General features: G+C 41.7%; 1 protein-coding gene across 3 annotated transcripts in view; it reads right to left on the bottom strand.

Moving 5' to 3' along the window:
- Positions 1-16,600, bottom strand: part of col4a4 (collagen, type IV, alpha 4) — a 70,819-nt gene that overhangs the window by 37,493 nt on the left and 16,726 nt on the right. For all 3 annotated transcript variants that reach the window (XM_066666214.1, XM_066666206.1, XM_066666222.1), the window contains exons 4-19: positions 16,166-16,237; positions 7,144-7,278; positions 6,809-6,853; positions 5,851-5,967; positions 5,657-5,725; positions 5,036-5,071; positions 4,657-4,719; positions 3,972-4,007; positions 3,821-3,862; positions 3,092-3,172; positions 2,959-3,003; positions 1,730-1,792; positions 1,527-1,571; positions 1,389-1,442; positions 1,231-1,291; positions 84-188 (exon numbers count right to left, since the gene is read on the bottom strand). In XM_066666214.1, the coding sequence (XP_066522311.1) occupies positions 84-188; positions 1,231-1,291; positions 1,389-1,442; positions 1,527-1,571; positions 1,730-1,792; positions 2,959-3,003; positions 3,092-3,172; positions 3,821-3,862; positions 3,972-4,007; positions 4,657-4,719; positions 5,036-5,071; positions 5,657-5,725; positions 5,851-5,967; positions 6,809-6,853; positions 7,144-7,278; positions 16,166-16,237 (1,069 nt within the window). The remainder of the gene's footprint in view (positions 1-83; positions 189-1,230; positions 1,292-1,388; positions 1,443-1,526; positions 1,572-1,729; positions 1,793-2,958; positions 3,004-3,091; positions 3,173-3,820; positions 3,863-3,971; positions 4,008-4,656; positions 4,720-5,035; positions 5,072-5,656; positions 5,726-5,850; positions 5,968-6,808; positions 6,854-7,143; positions 7,279-16,165; positions 16,238-16,600) is intronic.

Here is a 16,600-nt window from a genome sequence, read left to right as displayed (position 1 = left end):
TGTTATTAATTTAATTTGATTGGAGCTCCTGTACTGTACTAATAACAAACAAACAGTGGCACATGAATTTTTCTCTCACACACCTGGTGTACTATCTCCTGGGAATCCAGGTGAACCGGGTATGCCCATTTCCCCCATGTCTCCTTTGAGACCAGGTGGCCCAGGACGTCCTGGATATCCATCATGTCCTAGTACACCAGCAAACCAACACACAACACATTTATTCATTAAAATGAAATATACATTCCATGAAACTATTGTTGCTTTTCTCCACTTTCTACCGATATGTTTTAACATGAACTGGTGAGAGCTTATGTTCTCAGTGACGATGTGTCTAGTTTAACACTCACAGGGGCACTTTACTTAAAAATATGTTAATGGCCTGAGGAGACAAGGACAGTTTGTGCTTGTGGGTAATACCTTATTTCTATACGACAAACCATTTCTAACCATTTCTAAATAATAAATCAAACCGAAGAAACAGGTTTCAATTTATCACGAATCTATATTATTTTTTAGCCACTAAAATAAATGAAAAATGAAAAAAAAGCAAAGAAAACAAAGTGTAATTTATGCAAAGTACAATGGCACCCCCTTGTGGATCATTACCTAATGAGTGAGTATCTGAGAAACATTGTGGTTCAATTCCTTACCATGTGCATGTGTGTGAGTGAGTACAAACCTGGCCTATGGGGTTTTAGCATCTAAAAATATTATATAATGTATTTTATATAAATGTAAAATATATAATATATATAAAAAATATTATATAATGTAGACCAGTGTCTCCAAACATCAACACTTCAGTTTTATTTTCCTTTAAGTCTAAAAAATTTAATGCCATCCAGGTTTTAATTTCCCCCTTAATGACAATCAAGCACTGCTTTTAAAGAGTTTGAATCTCTCTGCTTCAAGGGCAGGTACATTTGGGTGTCATCTGCATAGCAGGGAAAGGAAATACCATATTTCTTAAAGAGGGATAAGGAGAGCATATATGGCCCAAGAATGGAACCCTGGGGGATCCCAAATGAAAAAGGTGCTGGAGAGAAGATAAAATTAAACCAAGGCTGACAGAAAAACTTCTGTCTGACAAATAATACCCAAACCACTCCAGAGCAGGACATTTAATGCCTACACAGTGCTCCAAACGAGAGATAGGGGTGCTATGATATATGGTGTCTAAAGCAGCTGTGAGATCTAAAAGCAAACTGCAGCGTGTGGTTATCCTACCTGTAATGTTATTGTAGATATAGATTGTAGGACCTTGAGGACCAGGATCTCCTGGATATCCCTGTTAAACATTCACAAACCCACTGTTACTGACATGGCTGCAATCTGGAGACAACGCTGAGATGAATGGCAGAAAAAAACTGTAAAAAATCAAAAACCTTCAGTCCTGGGTTTCCAATAAGACCCGGAAGGCCAAAACTACCACGTTCTCCCTGTAAAGTCAAGGAAATCAAGTCATTTCATGTACACCAACACACACACACACACACATATATAAAACGCATGATGCATATTACCGGGTATCCTTTTTGGCCATGAGGTCCAGGATATCCAGGTTTTCCCTTTCAACAAATAAAACTGTGTTATTACTAATAGCCTCACTTCTGTGTAGAGATAACACCACTGTCACAGTTTATATTCAGTGTAAACTTAAAATTGCAAACTTTCCCTCCTCATGTTCTGATGACAAACTGATATGAATAAAAAAGTCCAGACTCACTCGGTCTCCTGGAAATCCCACGATACCTTTCTCTCCTTTCTCTCCGACAGGTCCCGTCTTTCCCTGTCGGTCAATTAACAATGGGTATCAACCATAAACAGAGCATTAAAAAAACAATGAAAATGTAATTATTAAAAAATCAAAGAATAAAATAAAATAAAATAAAATAATTTAGTAAAAAATAATAAATAGTTGAATGAAACTGTATCAATAATTTATCTAGAATAAATAAATAAAAATGAAAATTCTGAACACAAATATTATTAGCAAACAATAATAAGAACAAATCATAGTATAATAAATAATATAAAAATATAAATGAAGAGTAACACAATAATAAAGCCAGATTAAATACTTAACACTTAACTTAACACTTAACACTTAACTAAGACAAACAGTTATGGTTAGAGACTTTAAACATGGTGGATGTTTAGTTTACTACATCATTTGAACACAACAGCAGTCCTTCACACTGTGTGAATATTTTATAATGGACCAATAGAAATGCTCCAAAATTACTCGGAATAAAATCTTTTAACATTGACTTCCACTGAAATTTAAGAAGGTTATTTCCTTCTGTAAAGATACAGTTTTGGAGAAACGTTTTTTTTTGGACAGCAACAGTATAGATATGGTTTTGTATTTTCAGAATTTGAATATTCTCCCACTCTTTTGTCATTTTAAGGTAACTGTTGTGTCGTATTAAACAATTCTCATTTTATTCAACAAAAACCCTAAAACCTGTGTGTGAAAATCGCGAGTAAAGAATTTATTGGGCACTGAATTTGTTATGAGCTCCATCAGGAAAAAGCACTGCAGAAGAATGTGATGGATTTGTTCTGTTCTTGGGGATAATACTGTATCCAAAAATATTATTTAAAGATGGGTATTTCAATGTTAGACATCTTGAATGTAGTGTATTAAAGAAACATTATGTCATATTTTTACCTTACAATTACAGCCTTAAAATCAGCTTGACCTGGATGAGGGTAAGGAACCCCCCCCCCCCCCCAATGATTACAGTACAGTGCTGTAAAAGTAAAATAGACTGGGGACAGCCCCAGGAGCAAAATACCCAAATATTACATATTGTTTCTTTAATGCTTCAGTTTTGGGTTAATTCTGTTGAATAAAATGACAATTGTTATTTTTAATACTACACATATTTACATGGGCTTTAAAAGACAAATGTAACCAAACAAATTAGCAAACAGACGCACACCACTTACCATTTCACCTTGGCGTCCACACTGTCCTCTTTGTCCTTTTGACCCCTTAAAGAGAAACATTATGATTAGCTGAACAGCTGAAGAGGGAAGGTCCAGTACAAATGTGACGACTAGAAATCAGATGAATTTCTACCTTTTCTCCTTTAGGGTAATAATCTTCTGGGGGCTCCACTATCTCAAAGGGACCTGGAGGTCCCTGCTCCCCTGGGTCTCCCTTTCAATCAGAAGAAATACACTATTATTCACAGCAATGCATTCAAAAAACAAATACACATTGTGTAGGGAAAGTCTCTGCATATAAGAGTTCTTTACAAAGAGCAGTCTCTAATGTGGAGAAATCCCTTATACAGCAAAAGGAAAAACACCTCCAGTCACTCAGTTCTTGAGAGCTGTGTGTGTGAAAGGTGGGTGAATAATATTTCTGCCAGAACCATCAGCTGAACATGCTCACAGGGCAACTTCCACAGCCCAGTTCTGTTAGTTAATAGATGCCAGTGTTGGTGAACATCAATGTGGGGTGTTTCACTTTCACTACGGCTAAATAAATACATAAAAATACTGGAATAATAAAAATAAAATACAGTTTAAAAATCAATACCATGTGTTTATTTGCATGTATGAAGAAAATACAGTATAGAGCTAAAAGCCTGAAGGATTTGAATTGAGCAGTGTGTGTATGGGCCAATCAGCATGGGTCTAACTATCTGTCCATTTCTCTGAGGAATCTCTTCTGCTGAATAAACGGATGCATATTGCATCACTACATTATGTCATTCTTCATTCTACACTCACACACCACGAAGTAAGACTGTAACAGAGGCCTGGTTTTGCAGACACACACACACAAACACGCCCAGCTCACCTCATCACCTTTATGACCAGGTAATGATCTTCCTGTGTCTCCCTATAGGGAAAACGGAGATAAAGACAATGAGAGTTCTCAGAACTCTATTTTTTCATAGTAAACTGATATAGATAAATATAATGAGCTTGTGTTTGCAAAAGAAACTCACTGGGGGCCCTCTTTGACCAGGAGAACCATCCAAACCCTGCATTAGAAAGAGAGAGAGAGAGTGAGAGTGAGAGAGAGAGAGAGAGAGAGAGAGAGAGAGAGAGAGAGCAAGAGAGAGAGAGGGAGATACTACATATATTACAGTTTATGTTCTTAGTGCAAGGCTGTGTTCATACATAAATCCATCCATCCATTATCTGTAACCGCTTATCCAATTTAGGGTCGCGGGGTCATACATAAATTATACTGCTAATATTCCACATATTGCAACACCAAAATATCAGAGGGCATTACAGGAATCCCAGAATCCTTTGTTTTCTTGGTCCACAAGGGGGAGCTGAGACACCATTTTAGCCCCAGCTCCGTGAGGAGGAGGATGATTAATGAGGCATTGATCCCAGGACCCAGATGGAAGTTTGTATACAGTAAGATTTTGGGATTAACACATCCTATTTCCATGAAAACAGAATATGAAGAAAACTTCACATTGGATCATACAGTAGAGCAGAGCTATTCCCCTCCCCCCTCCCAAAAAAAAAAAAATTAAAAAAAAAAAATCGCCCCCTGGGCGGCACGGTGGTAGGTCCAAGTAGACTCTGGACCCCCCGCGACCCTAAATTGGATAAGCGGTTACAGATAATGGATGGACAACCACAAAAACCAAATTAAGGGCGAGTGTTTCTTACCGATGGTCCATGTTCCCCGAAAGGTCCCCGTAAACCTGGAACACCAGAAGATCCTTTGATTCCCTGAAAAAGAGAAAAAAGTTTAATGTCACTGCACCTTAGCATGTGTGTATGCACACACACACACACGCACACACAATATTTCTATATGATTTATAGTAGATTATTATAAACTTCGAAATATGTTGCTCAAAGGTCACTTAGTTTAAACTCTTTTAAGCGACTTATTTTATTAATTCATACTTTTAAGAGTCCTGTATGAATGTTATGCTGAGATTAACAGGTGTAGATTAATAATAACGTAACATGAATATAACTGCACCCTGCTGGTGGTCATATTTGTGGGAAATGATTTAAAATACCTCTCAAAATCACTTACTGTGGGTCCAGGCTCACCAGGTCCTCCAGGAGATCCCTGTCAAACAGAGATCAACAGAGATGCTGAATCAGTGTTTTGCACAATGTACTAGTGCTACGCACTGTAAACAATTATATAAAGGATTTAATCATGAACGGTGTCTTTTTCTCTGCGCAGTAACTGTTTTGGCAGTTAAAATAAATATAAATTTGCATATCGAACACTTTAGCCAATCAGTGGGGAATGCTCAGTGCAGGCAGTGATGGATGGAGAGTGGGTGCTGTCCTATTACGGACAAACCAAGGACAATTGTGCCCTGCAGGAACCCCTACCTCAGAGGGCTGAGGCATTGGATTCAAACCTGTGATCCCCTAGTGATTGGGACCCCTGTGCCATTTGAAACCCTATTTTTATTTTAAATCTTTAAACAAAGTTCCCACTTTGGGGTTAGAAGAATACAACTCCATCAGTGGCTGGGCTTCATTTCCTGAAGAATGGAAAGTCACATCACCATGTGTTTTGAATTGGTCAATTAATGTGTATAATATCCTTCAAACAAATGAACATACACTGCCCACATAAACAGATTTGCACCGTTTCGAATCTGTGCTTTGAGTGTTAGGATTTTGAAGTTCCACTTACAGGGGGACCAGGATGACACGAAGGTTTGTGTGCAGGTTCTCCTTTGCATCCTTTTTGTCCTTGAGAGCCCTGCACAGGAGGAAGAGAAGTAAAGCGTGCACTTACGGTTTGGAACTGTAAAGCTGTGCTGTGTTTACTCGTGTGTGTCTGGCAACAAGAAGAAAGCGAGTCAAGGTGCCGTAGGTCTATCTTACGTGGAGTCCGGATCTGCCTTGGTTTCCGGGATATCCAAAGGGGCCGGGGTCACCTGGCATTCCTTTACAGCCATCGAGTCCTGGAAGACCAGGAAGACCAGCTGGTCCAGGGTGACCCTGTGATACAAAGACACACACTCAGACACTTAGGCCCCGTCCACACGAACCCATTTATATTTATGCTTTTAAAAATATCCCAGTACAGATGAATAAGAAACCGGCTGTATTCTCATGTCGGTTCAGTAGGGGGCCATAGTACCTCTTAAAGACCGACCTCAAAACACCATGACCCTGGAGAGAAATCACTCCATACTCCTCCCTATGTACTGTACGACACAAGTCATGACATTACTGAATTTATATCTTATTAGTGCACTGTATACATTTTTAATACAGCATTTTTATACTTATTCATATTTGGGAAAATTAAATCTGGTGCTCGCTGCATGTACGTTGTTGTTTAATGACTTATGTACTTCACTATAGAGTGAGTGAGGGGCTATTTCAATTTCAGCTAAAGACAGACACGTTGTGTGACGTTTGAGTTTCCGAACATATCCGGGGGCGTTCTTTTCATGCACTATCTCTTAACTTACTTGCTACACACTTAATGCTACAAAGCTAAAAGATATGAAAGAGATGCTTGCACTGCAAGATAACAATAAGATAAGATATATAAAAATATCTTGTTGGGATATAAAGCATCACTATGTAGTATTTTTACTTTAAAATGACATCTTCGAAATGATTGCCATGCTCCACTGAGCTGTAATAAGAAGAACAGAGCCTCAGTCATTGCTATGCTACGCTCAGCACTGCAAAAACTGCATGAAGTAACATTTGGAGGAGGGTAGGTGTTACAGTGTGGATACTAAATCATACAACAATTTAAAAATAAATAAATGAATTACTAAATAAATAAACACATAAAAATATGAGTTGTTAATAAAACACTTACAGGGACACCTTGTGATCCAGTAAAGCCCGGAAACCCTGGGAGTCCCTGAAATAAAAACACAGGCATGTATAATAATGTAATATGGTGAAAATAATAGGACGACTGTTATGTTTCTGTGATTTATGATTAGAGTTTAAGTTTAATATTACTGTCTGTGCCCTTGAACAGGGATTAAGCTTAGATCTAGACAAAGCCTGGTCCAGGACACTGACCCAGAACGAGAGTCAGTACGGAAATGAGTCTGTGGGCTCAGGTTTGACTAAGGGTTCTTACTGGTGTCTGTGATAAATGACTGTGTTTGTGAGTCTGAGCACATACCACTGTGTGTTACTTACTGGGTCTCCTTTTTGTCCAGACTCCCCTGGAAATCCTTCAAATCCTCGGAATCCCTTCTCTCCCGGAGGACCCTGCATGCCTGGAAAACCTTGAGGCCCCTGAGGGCCTTGATTCCCTGGAAGACCAGGCACTCCCTTCAGAGAGAAGACATGTCAATTCACAAAACACAATGTTAATCACATGCTAATGTGGACAATAATGGCCGAACACTAACAGTGACCTGTGTGTATCGTGATTTAAGTTCATTTAAGACAAAAATATTTACCATAATAACCTCCCTGTTCACACATTGCAGCCTGTCCCTTTTTATGATTATACTGTCCCCTAAATGTTTAAATAGCGTGAAATTCTCAAACAAATTTAAGTTAAACAGTTAACAATCCAAGGGACAATGCAGTTCAGTTGCTCAAATAAAAACATGTTCAACAGTAAAGTTGACTTCATTTTACCACAAGAGGGCGACAAAGTCCTGCCTTAATGCAAGACTAAATCTTGCATGAGTCTCTGCATGACTTTGCACAGGATTTAAGCCTTCTACATTTTCATTATCTTATGGAGGGGGGGGGGCTTGTGGTTCTCCAGAGTCATGGACAGTGTCTTTACCCATCACTACACCAGAAATATTAAACTAAGCACTACAGATAACTTTTGATTTAAAATTCACATGTTCAATGTTACATTTTCTAAAAACATAAATGGAATCATTACAATATTAACATAGGGTTGTTTCAGGCACTTCTTATTCTTACTGTGTTTTTATTTTACAATTTAGCACACTAAACTACATAAAAGAACAAAAAACTACACTTAGACACACACACACACACACACACACACACACACACACACACACATACACACATACAAACACACACACACTGTGGACACACCCTCATTCTTACACACAACTTACTTACAGTTACAGTACAGACCCCCCCCCCCCCAGACACACACACACACACACACACACACACACACAACCCTGCAACAGGTTGGCTGCAGTGAAACTGCACTAATAGCAGGTTCGTTCTCACAGCTGTTTTGTGACAGTTGTAGCCTTCTTTTAATTAAAAAATACCACTCACACATTGCTTTCTCTCCCTCACTCCCTCTCTCTCTATCTCCCTCACTCTCTCACTCTGTCTCTTTCACTCTCTCTCCCTCCCTCCCTCTCTCTCTCCCTCCCTCTCTCTCACTCTGTTTCTCTCAATCTCTCTCTCCCTCACTCCCTCTCCCTCTCTCTCTCTCCCTCTGTCTCCCTCCCTCTCTCTATCTCCCTCTCTCTCACACTCTGTTTCTCTCAATCTCTCTCTCCCTCACTCCCTCTCCCTCACTCTCTCTCTCCCTCCCTCTATCACTCTCCCTCTGCCTCCCTCTCTCTATCTCCCTTGCTCCCTCCCTCCCTCCCTTTCACCCATGTCACACACTCTCTTTCTGTATCTCTTTCTTTCTCCCTCTCTCTCCCTTTTCTACTTAGAAAATCTACATTGGACATTAGCTGAAGCAACATTTCAACCACTTATTCACACACACACACACACACACAGAGAGAGAGAGAGAGAGAGAGAGCTTGTTATGCCTGTCTTTTGAATTGAAGGGTTGTGTTTTTCATATTGATCAGCAACAATAGCTTGGTTCTGATGATAAAGGCCTACAGACAAACGATATCTCAGACCAAAACAGCAATTCCCAACTTTCCCAATCTTTTTCCACCTGCTCTCTACCAAACTAAGGCTGGGTGACATGATGATACACATTAATTCATTCATTATCTGTAACCGCTTAGCCAGTTCAGGGTCACGGTGGGTCCGTAGCCTACACAGAATCATTGGGCACAAGGCGGGAACACACCCTGGGGAGGGCACCTGTTCTTCACAGAGCGACACACACACTCACTCACACACTCACACCTACAGACACTTTTGAGTCACCAGTCCACCTACCAATGTGCATGGGAGGAAACCGGAACACCCGGAGGAAACCCACACAGACACAGGGAGAACACACCACACTCCTCACAGACAGTCACCCGGAGGAAACCCACACAGACACAGGGAGAACACACCACACTCCTCACAGACAGTCACCCGGAGGAAACCCACGCAGACACAGGAAGAACACACCACACTCCTCACAGACAGTCACCCGGAGGAAACCCACGCAGACACAGGGAGAACACACCACACTCCTCACAGACAGTCACCCAGAGGAAACCCATAAAGACACAGGGAGAACACACCACACTCCTCACAGACAGTCACTCGGAGGAAACCCACGCAGACACAGGGAGAACACACCACACTCCTCACAGACAGTCACCCAGAGGAAACCCATAAAGACACAGGGAGAACACACCACACTCCTCACAGACAGTCACCCGGAGGAAACCCACGCAGACACAGGGAGAACACACCACAGTCCTCACAGACAGTCACCCGGAGGAAACCCATACAGACACAGGGAGAACACACCACACTCCTCACAGACAGTCACCTGGAGAGGGACCCACAACCTCCAGGTCCCTGGTGCTGTGACACTCACAGTGAGTCACAGGGGGAACACACGCCCTCATGGATAATCTTTGTTTATTCATTCATTTATAGATAGATAGATAGATAGATAGATAGATAGATAGATAGATAATAAATACACATTATCCACTGTGTGCAAACAGCTGTGATGACTCTGCTAACAGTGCCACCACACCCCTACAGTGCCTCCAGTCGTCCAGATGCTGCTGGAAAGAATGAGCTACAACACGTGTTCATGCGCAACACAGTCTTCTCTTTGAGCTGCAGTTTCTAAAAGACTCTTAGTTTTTATCCAACATCAATAGTTAATTTCACACTTTCACACAACTCACTTTCAGAGACGGCCCTGGATGAGACGAGCCCTTCTAAAACACACACACACACACACACACACACACACACACACACAGATATGCACCCCCAATGCTTGTGTACCAACAGCTCCCCCATGTGGACAAACCTGATGTGAGTGAATACATGAGTGAGTTCCAAAGCTAGGGTTATGGGGAAAATATGTCAAAAAACACACGCAAGGTGGAAATTGTTCCAATGTATGAGGTGGTTCCACTCAGTATCTTTCATGTTTTAACCACCTCAGCCACAGAGCTACAGCAAACTACAGACACCAGGCGTGTCATGGCGGGTCAGTTGTGATGGGGATGAGGGGGAAATTGAACTATTACAAGGAACTAGTCATCACTGCAGTGTTTATTTGTACCTATATTATATTACTGTCTCTTTAAATAACTTAAATTTATTCTGTTATTTTTTTAAATCTCTTTGTTTTCATTTCATGTTTATTTTTATAGAGCTCTGTTAGATCTCTATTTTTAGATCTAAATTTTAAACCCCTCATTTTGCATATTTTTGTTATATTTTCATTTTTTAATGCTTATTTTAAAGCTCTATTTTTTGTACCCTTATATATTATTATTTTAAATAATTTGTCATCAAAGCCTTTCACTGCGCGTTGTACTGTGTAACACTGTGTATATGTCAAATAAAAACTTTGATTGTGATTGTAAATACACCACTGGCTTCATGACTGAATGATCCCAACCTGATTTTGAGAGTCTGAGTGCACTGAGGGAGAGAGAATGGTGTGTGTGTGTGTGTGTGTGTGTGTGTGTGTGTGTCTGGGGGTGTTAGACAGGGCATATTCTCAGTGGATGTGACAGAAAGTGATCAGAGCGCTAGGAGTGTGTTCACAGCTTTTCAGAGAGAGCACAGCAGTGTAATAATTACTAAATACCCAGTGGATTCCCGCACCTAGACACACTCTCTCTCTCTCTCTCTCTCTCTCTCTCTCTCTCTCTCTCTCTCTCTCTCTTTCTCTCTCTTTCTCTCTCTCTCTCTCTCTCTCTATCGCACACACACACACATACAGAGCTTACTGACAGAGAAAGCACTGCAAAATACAGCTGTCCAAATAATACACACCATCTGAAAACTCTCTCACACACACACACAGTCACACATATATAAACTTTACAGGCTTATGTAGGGCCATATAAATATAATTTGGATAACGACAGTTACAGAGACAACATAAAGATGACCCTTTGCTTTTTACTAAACTCTCTCTGAGGTCTCATAAAAGTCCCGGAAATCACAGGCCTCTCACATCTGACTCTCTAAAAGTAAGGGTGTGGACAGCTGTAGTGCTGTACTGTACATTCAAATTATACACTCCCCCTCATTTCGCTAAATCTGCCATCTTTGCCAACCCCCCCCCCCCTTCCCCCCACCCTCACCACCATCTGTTCACCGTGAAGGAGCAAAGTCAGAGCCAGTAGCTCATCTGTCGCTGCACAATTTCTATTGGTCATCTTTGAATTCTTCATCCGTGGACATGGGACATTGTCGACAAGATGCTTTCCACAGAATGCTGTTGGCTGGATGTTTTTGGTGTGTCTGATCCACTCGCACCAGCACAACACACTAACATACCACCACCACATCAGTGTCACTGCTGCGCTGAGAACGATCCACCACCACATCACACCTGCTCTGTGGGGTCCTGAGCGCAGAAGAACAGGGGGAAAGTGTCTGTAAATGTAGAACTACAGAGTGACTGGAGTGGACAGTGGAGCTGAGAGCAGGGACAGTGAGGGGACAGTGGAGCTGAGAGAGGGGACAGTGATGGGACAGTGGAGCTGAGAGAGAGGACAGTGAGGGGACAGTGGAGCTGAGAGAAGGGACAGTGAGGGGACAGTGGAGCTGAGAGAGGGGACAGTGAGGGACAATGGAGCTGAGCGAGGTGACAGTGAGGGGACAGTAGAGCTGAGAGAGGGGACAGTGAGGGGACAGTGGAGCTGAGAGAGGGGACAGTGAGGGGATAGTAGAGCTGAGAGAGAGGACAGTGGAGCTAAGAGAGGGGACAGTGGAGCTAAGAGAGAGGACAGTGAGGGGACAGTGGAGCTAAGAGAGGGGACAGTGAAGGGACAGTGCGGGGACAGTGGAGCTAGAGAAGAACAGTGGAGCTGAGAGAGAGGACAGTGAGGGGATAGTAGAGCTGAGAGAGAGGACAGTGGAGCTAAGAGAGGGGACAGTGGAGCTAAGAGAGAGGACAGTGAGGGGACAGTGGAGCTAAGAGAGGGGACAGTGAAGGGACAGTGCGGGGACAGTGGAGCTAGAGAAGAACAGTGGAGCTGAGAGAGAGGACAGTGAGGGGACAGTGGAGCTGAGAGAGAGGACAGTGAAGGGACAGTGAGGGGACAGTGGAGCTAGAGAAGAACAGTGAGGGGACAGTGGAGCTGAGAGAGAGGACAGTGAAGGGACAGTGAGGGGACAGTGGAGCTAGAGAAGAACAGTGAGGGGACAGTGAAGCTGAGAGAGAGGACAGTGAGGGGACAGTGGAGCTAAGAGAGGAGACAGTGAGGGGACAGTGGAGCTGAGAGAGAGGACAGTGAAGGGACAGTGAGGGGACAGTGGAGCTAGAGAAGAACAGTGAGGGGACAGTGGAGCTAAGAGAGAGGACAGTGAGGGACAGTGAAGCTAGAGAAGAACAGTGGAGCTGAGAGAGAGGTCAGTGAGGGGACAGTGGAGCTAAGGGAGGGGACAGTGAAGGGACAGTGAGGGGACAGTGGAGCTAGAGAAGAACAGTGAGGGGACAGTGAAGCTGAGATAGAGGACAGTGAGGGGAGAAAGGAGGAGATGGCCATGGCTGATGGGATTAATAACTCTTAATAAGTGGATGTTTATTCATTCATTCATTCATTTATCATCTGTGCCTCAGTGTGTGTGTGCAGTAGAAGTGTGTGGCGTGCAGGTCAGTGTTTTTTGTCCTTGCTGTATTTAATGAGAAGGTGTTGACTCTTCCTCCCACAGAAGAGACAGAAGGAGAACCATAAGACCTTGCTGTGGGAGAGAAGCTGTGGAGCGTAAAGAAAACAGATACGATTTAATTGCTTTTAATAAATGAATCTTAGCTTTAACTCAGAAAGAAACCCATATATGTTATATACAGGGTCCTGGGGTCATGGGTCGAGTCCCATCTCGGCTCACTGTCTGTGCGGAGTGTGTTGTGTTCTCCCTGTGTCTGTTGGACTCCTTCTTTCCTCCTGGTTTCCTGCTGGACTCCTGCCATCCTCATATTGTCCCACTGAACAACAGAGGTGTCTGTGTCATACCGGGCAACTCATGGTGTGTGTACTGTACTGTGATTGGACAGAGGGCATGGTCTTGAGCCGAAACACCAATAGATTTCAGCTCTGGACTTCTCAAAGAGATTATACTGCTTCAGCACTCAGAGACACCAGTGCTTCAACTTAGCCTGTTTCCTTAATCTCTGATCACACCATGGACATTTTATGATTTAGTACAGTGCATGTATCTATTTGGTCATGAGCCACATGCCTTTTGAGACTTGTACAAATACTTAAGCGTAAATTATTTTACAAAAAATTCTCAGTAATTCCTCAGCTCCTCCCATCACAATAGTAGGGTTGTAATAGTTGAAGAATGACTGCTCTGCATAGCACTGGCACCTGTGTTCCTCCTCTTAACCATGCTCTGAGCTATAATCCGTCCGCCATTAACAAGGACATTGTAAATATGTCAGTCCTGCCTTAAAGGATATCATTAAAGCTGAACGACCTTCTGCATAGCCATACTCTCTCTCTCTCTCTCTCTCTCTCTCTCTCTCTCTCTCACACACACACACACACACACTTAACCTATTACCCTGTCCAGTTCACCTTCTCCTTGATTATTTCTTTTAAGCGATTGTAAACTCGACACTGGACACTAACAGCACTGGACACCACCGCTGTTAGAAACTCTAAGACATTCTTACCTTAGCACTCCCAGTAAAACTCTGGACAGGGCTCTAAAGCACACTTCCCAGGTCAAATTTAAAGAACTGACACCTGGTCAGGAACCATAAGTCCCTCAAGCTTTTTCCTTTCTATTTAAAGAGCACCACAGCTGAGTGATAAGGCATTAAACTGGCAAATATATGCAGCTGAAACACCTCCAAGATGTTGAAAGCACACCTGGTGCAACCACGCCTTCTCTCTCACACACACACACACACACACACAAATAAATTTGACTTGACTTTCTCATGAGTGCTAAAACAGTTCTATAATGTAGTAAAGCAACTACTGGGAACAATCCTTATTACTATTATTATTTTCACAACTAATCGTTTCCCTCATCTGAAGCTCGGTTGAGGGGCTGGAGGATGGAAAACTCGGCCCATGTTGGGGATGTAGAAGGAACTGTGCTGATGGTTGAGGGGAGGTTTACCCCACGCCTGAGGAGACAACAGGCAGGAGCATGTACATTCGCCCAAAACTGGGTCAGTGTGCCAAAGCACTGCAGACAGTGTACCAGAGTGTGTGTGTGCATTTGTGAAAATTCACAAACATTAGTGCATCGTCGCTGTCCAAAATAAACCATGTATCCCCAAAATAGTAATTTACCAGAAGAAAAAACATCTTAAATATTAATTGACATGTAAAAATGGCGGCACGGTGGTGCAGCAGGTTAGTGTCGCAGTCACACAGCTCCAGGGGCTTCGATTCCCGCTCCGGGTGAATGTCTGTGAGGAGTTTGGTGTGTTCTCCCCGTGTCCACGTGGGTTTCCTCCGGGTGCTCCACAGTCCAAAAACACATGTTGGTAGATGGATTGGAGACTCAAAAGTGTGTGTGTGTCTGTGTTGCCCTGTGAAGGACTGGTGCCCCCTCCAGGGTGTATTCCCGCCTTGCGCCCAATGATTCCAGGTAGGCTCTGCGACCCTGAACTGGATAAGCGGTTACAGATAATGAATGAATGTAAAAAGATTTTTATTCTGAGTAAATCTTGGAGCATTTCTATTGGTCAATGCATCATGAAATATTCAGTTAACATCCATAAACATGGGGATACATGTTTTTCATGGACAGTGATGATAGAAACTGCTATAAAATGTGTGTGTGTAAGAATAAGCTCTGTGTTCATCTGCAGCATGTGTTTGAGTTTGTGTTTCTGCTTATGTTTGTGTTGGGAATTAAGAGGATTAAAGGATGACTAAATCTAAACAGATTACAGAAGTTCTGTAACAGGAACAGACCTCATACATAGCGTAAACACACACACACACACACAAACACACTTAACTCTAGGAAGCTGTATAATCTTCTACATTGGGTTAATATACTGAGTTACATCAGAAGTTGTCATTTTTAACACCACAAGGATGTCATCTTTACTAGCTTTCTATTTTTGGAAACAAATAAATTCCTGCACAAAATATTCTTTGAATCATGTTGTTGTAAATGGTTTTAATTTGAGATTAATCTACTTGACTATTGTGCTCAAGATATCACTGTTAAAATCATTTCATACATTTCTAACTATATTCTAATTATAATGATCCTGAGAACAGCAAGACAGCTATATGAGTCCTGAAATGATTTTCTGAAGAAGTGTTCACCTAGGGCTGGGCGATATTGGCCAAAATTGATATCACAAAACAGTTCTTAATTTGGATCGATACGATATAATTCCGATATCGATATGAAATATTTGTAAACTAAATTTTAAATTGAGAAACTGATTGCGCTAAACCGACAACAACGTCCTCTAATGAACATCTGTCAGTGACAGATGCTGTAAATTATTGTTATTGAAATATTGAAAATGTGTTTAAAATCTTATCACTGTTATTGAAATGTTTTATGTTGCAATATACATTGATATTGAATTATTGTCCAGCTCTAAGTTCACCTAAATAAAGTCTTGGTTATTTTAGTGTCCGGGTGATTTCACTTGTACAATGTGGCTCTAGTGAACTAAAGGATGAACGGACCTGGATCAGTGAAGGTCCACTCATTAACTTGCAGATGGTTTTGTGTTAATTATCATTACGTTTAAGATTGAAAGAGATATTGAAAGAAATTCGGGTAACACTTCAGCTTTGTTACAAAGTCTCACTGACGTAACATTTCCTATGATTATGAAGGCATAATTATGGGATAATGAGGTCATAACTATTTTCCTTACCCTGGCTCCTTTGGCTGGGAGACACCTGCACTCAGTACAGTCTCGCCCACCACACTCCTCTGAGGTAGCACCCTAAAAAAAAAGTACACAGACTTCATCAGCATCAGTTCCAAATAAAAACATAAAATTATTATTATTATTATTATAAAAGCATTAGTAGGTTTTGATCCAACTTAAAAACACCTGAGCACTCTTGTTTGTTACATTATCCACCAATACAAACACAACATCACACTTTAATTGCAACGAGGAAACATGCAGAGTGTGTTTTAATCACACCTGGGAAGCTTGTGGAGCTACAACAGCTGTAATACTACTTCTCAGCTTCACACCACTACCACACAATTCAAAATGTTTGTGTTAAATTGTGCCCATCAATTACACAATTACACACTCACACTGTTGACAATTTGGCAGCAACAACCTTAAGAAAGA

Source organism: Hoplias malabaricus, chromosome 1 (genome assembly GCF_029633855.1).
Source record: "Hoplias malabaricus isolate fHopMal1 chromosome 1, fHopMal1.hap1, whole genome shotgun sequence".
NCBI classification, from domain to species: Eukaryota; Metazoa; Chordata; class Actinopteri; order Characiformes; family Erythrinidae; genus Hoplias; species Hoplias malabaricus.
Note: the sequence above shows the minus strand (reverse complement) of the source record. Positions and strands in the feature narration are given on the sequence as shown.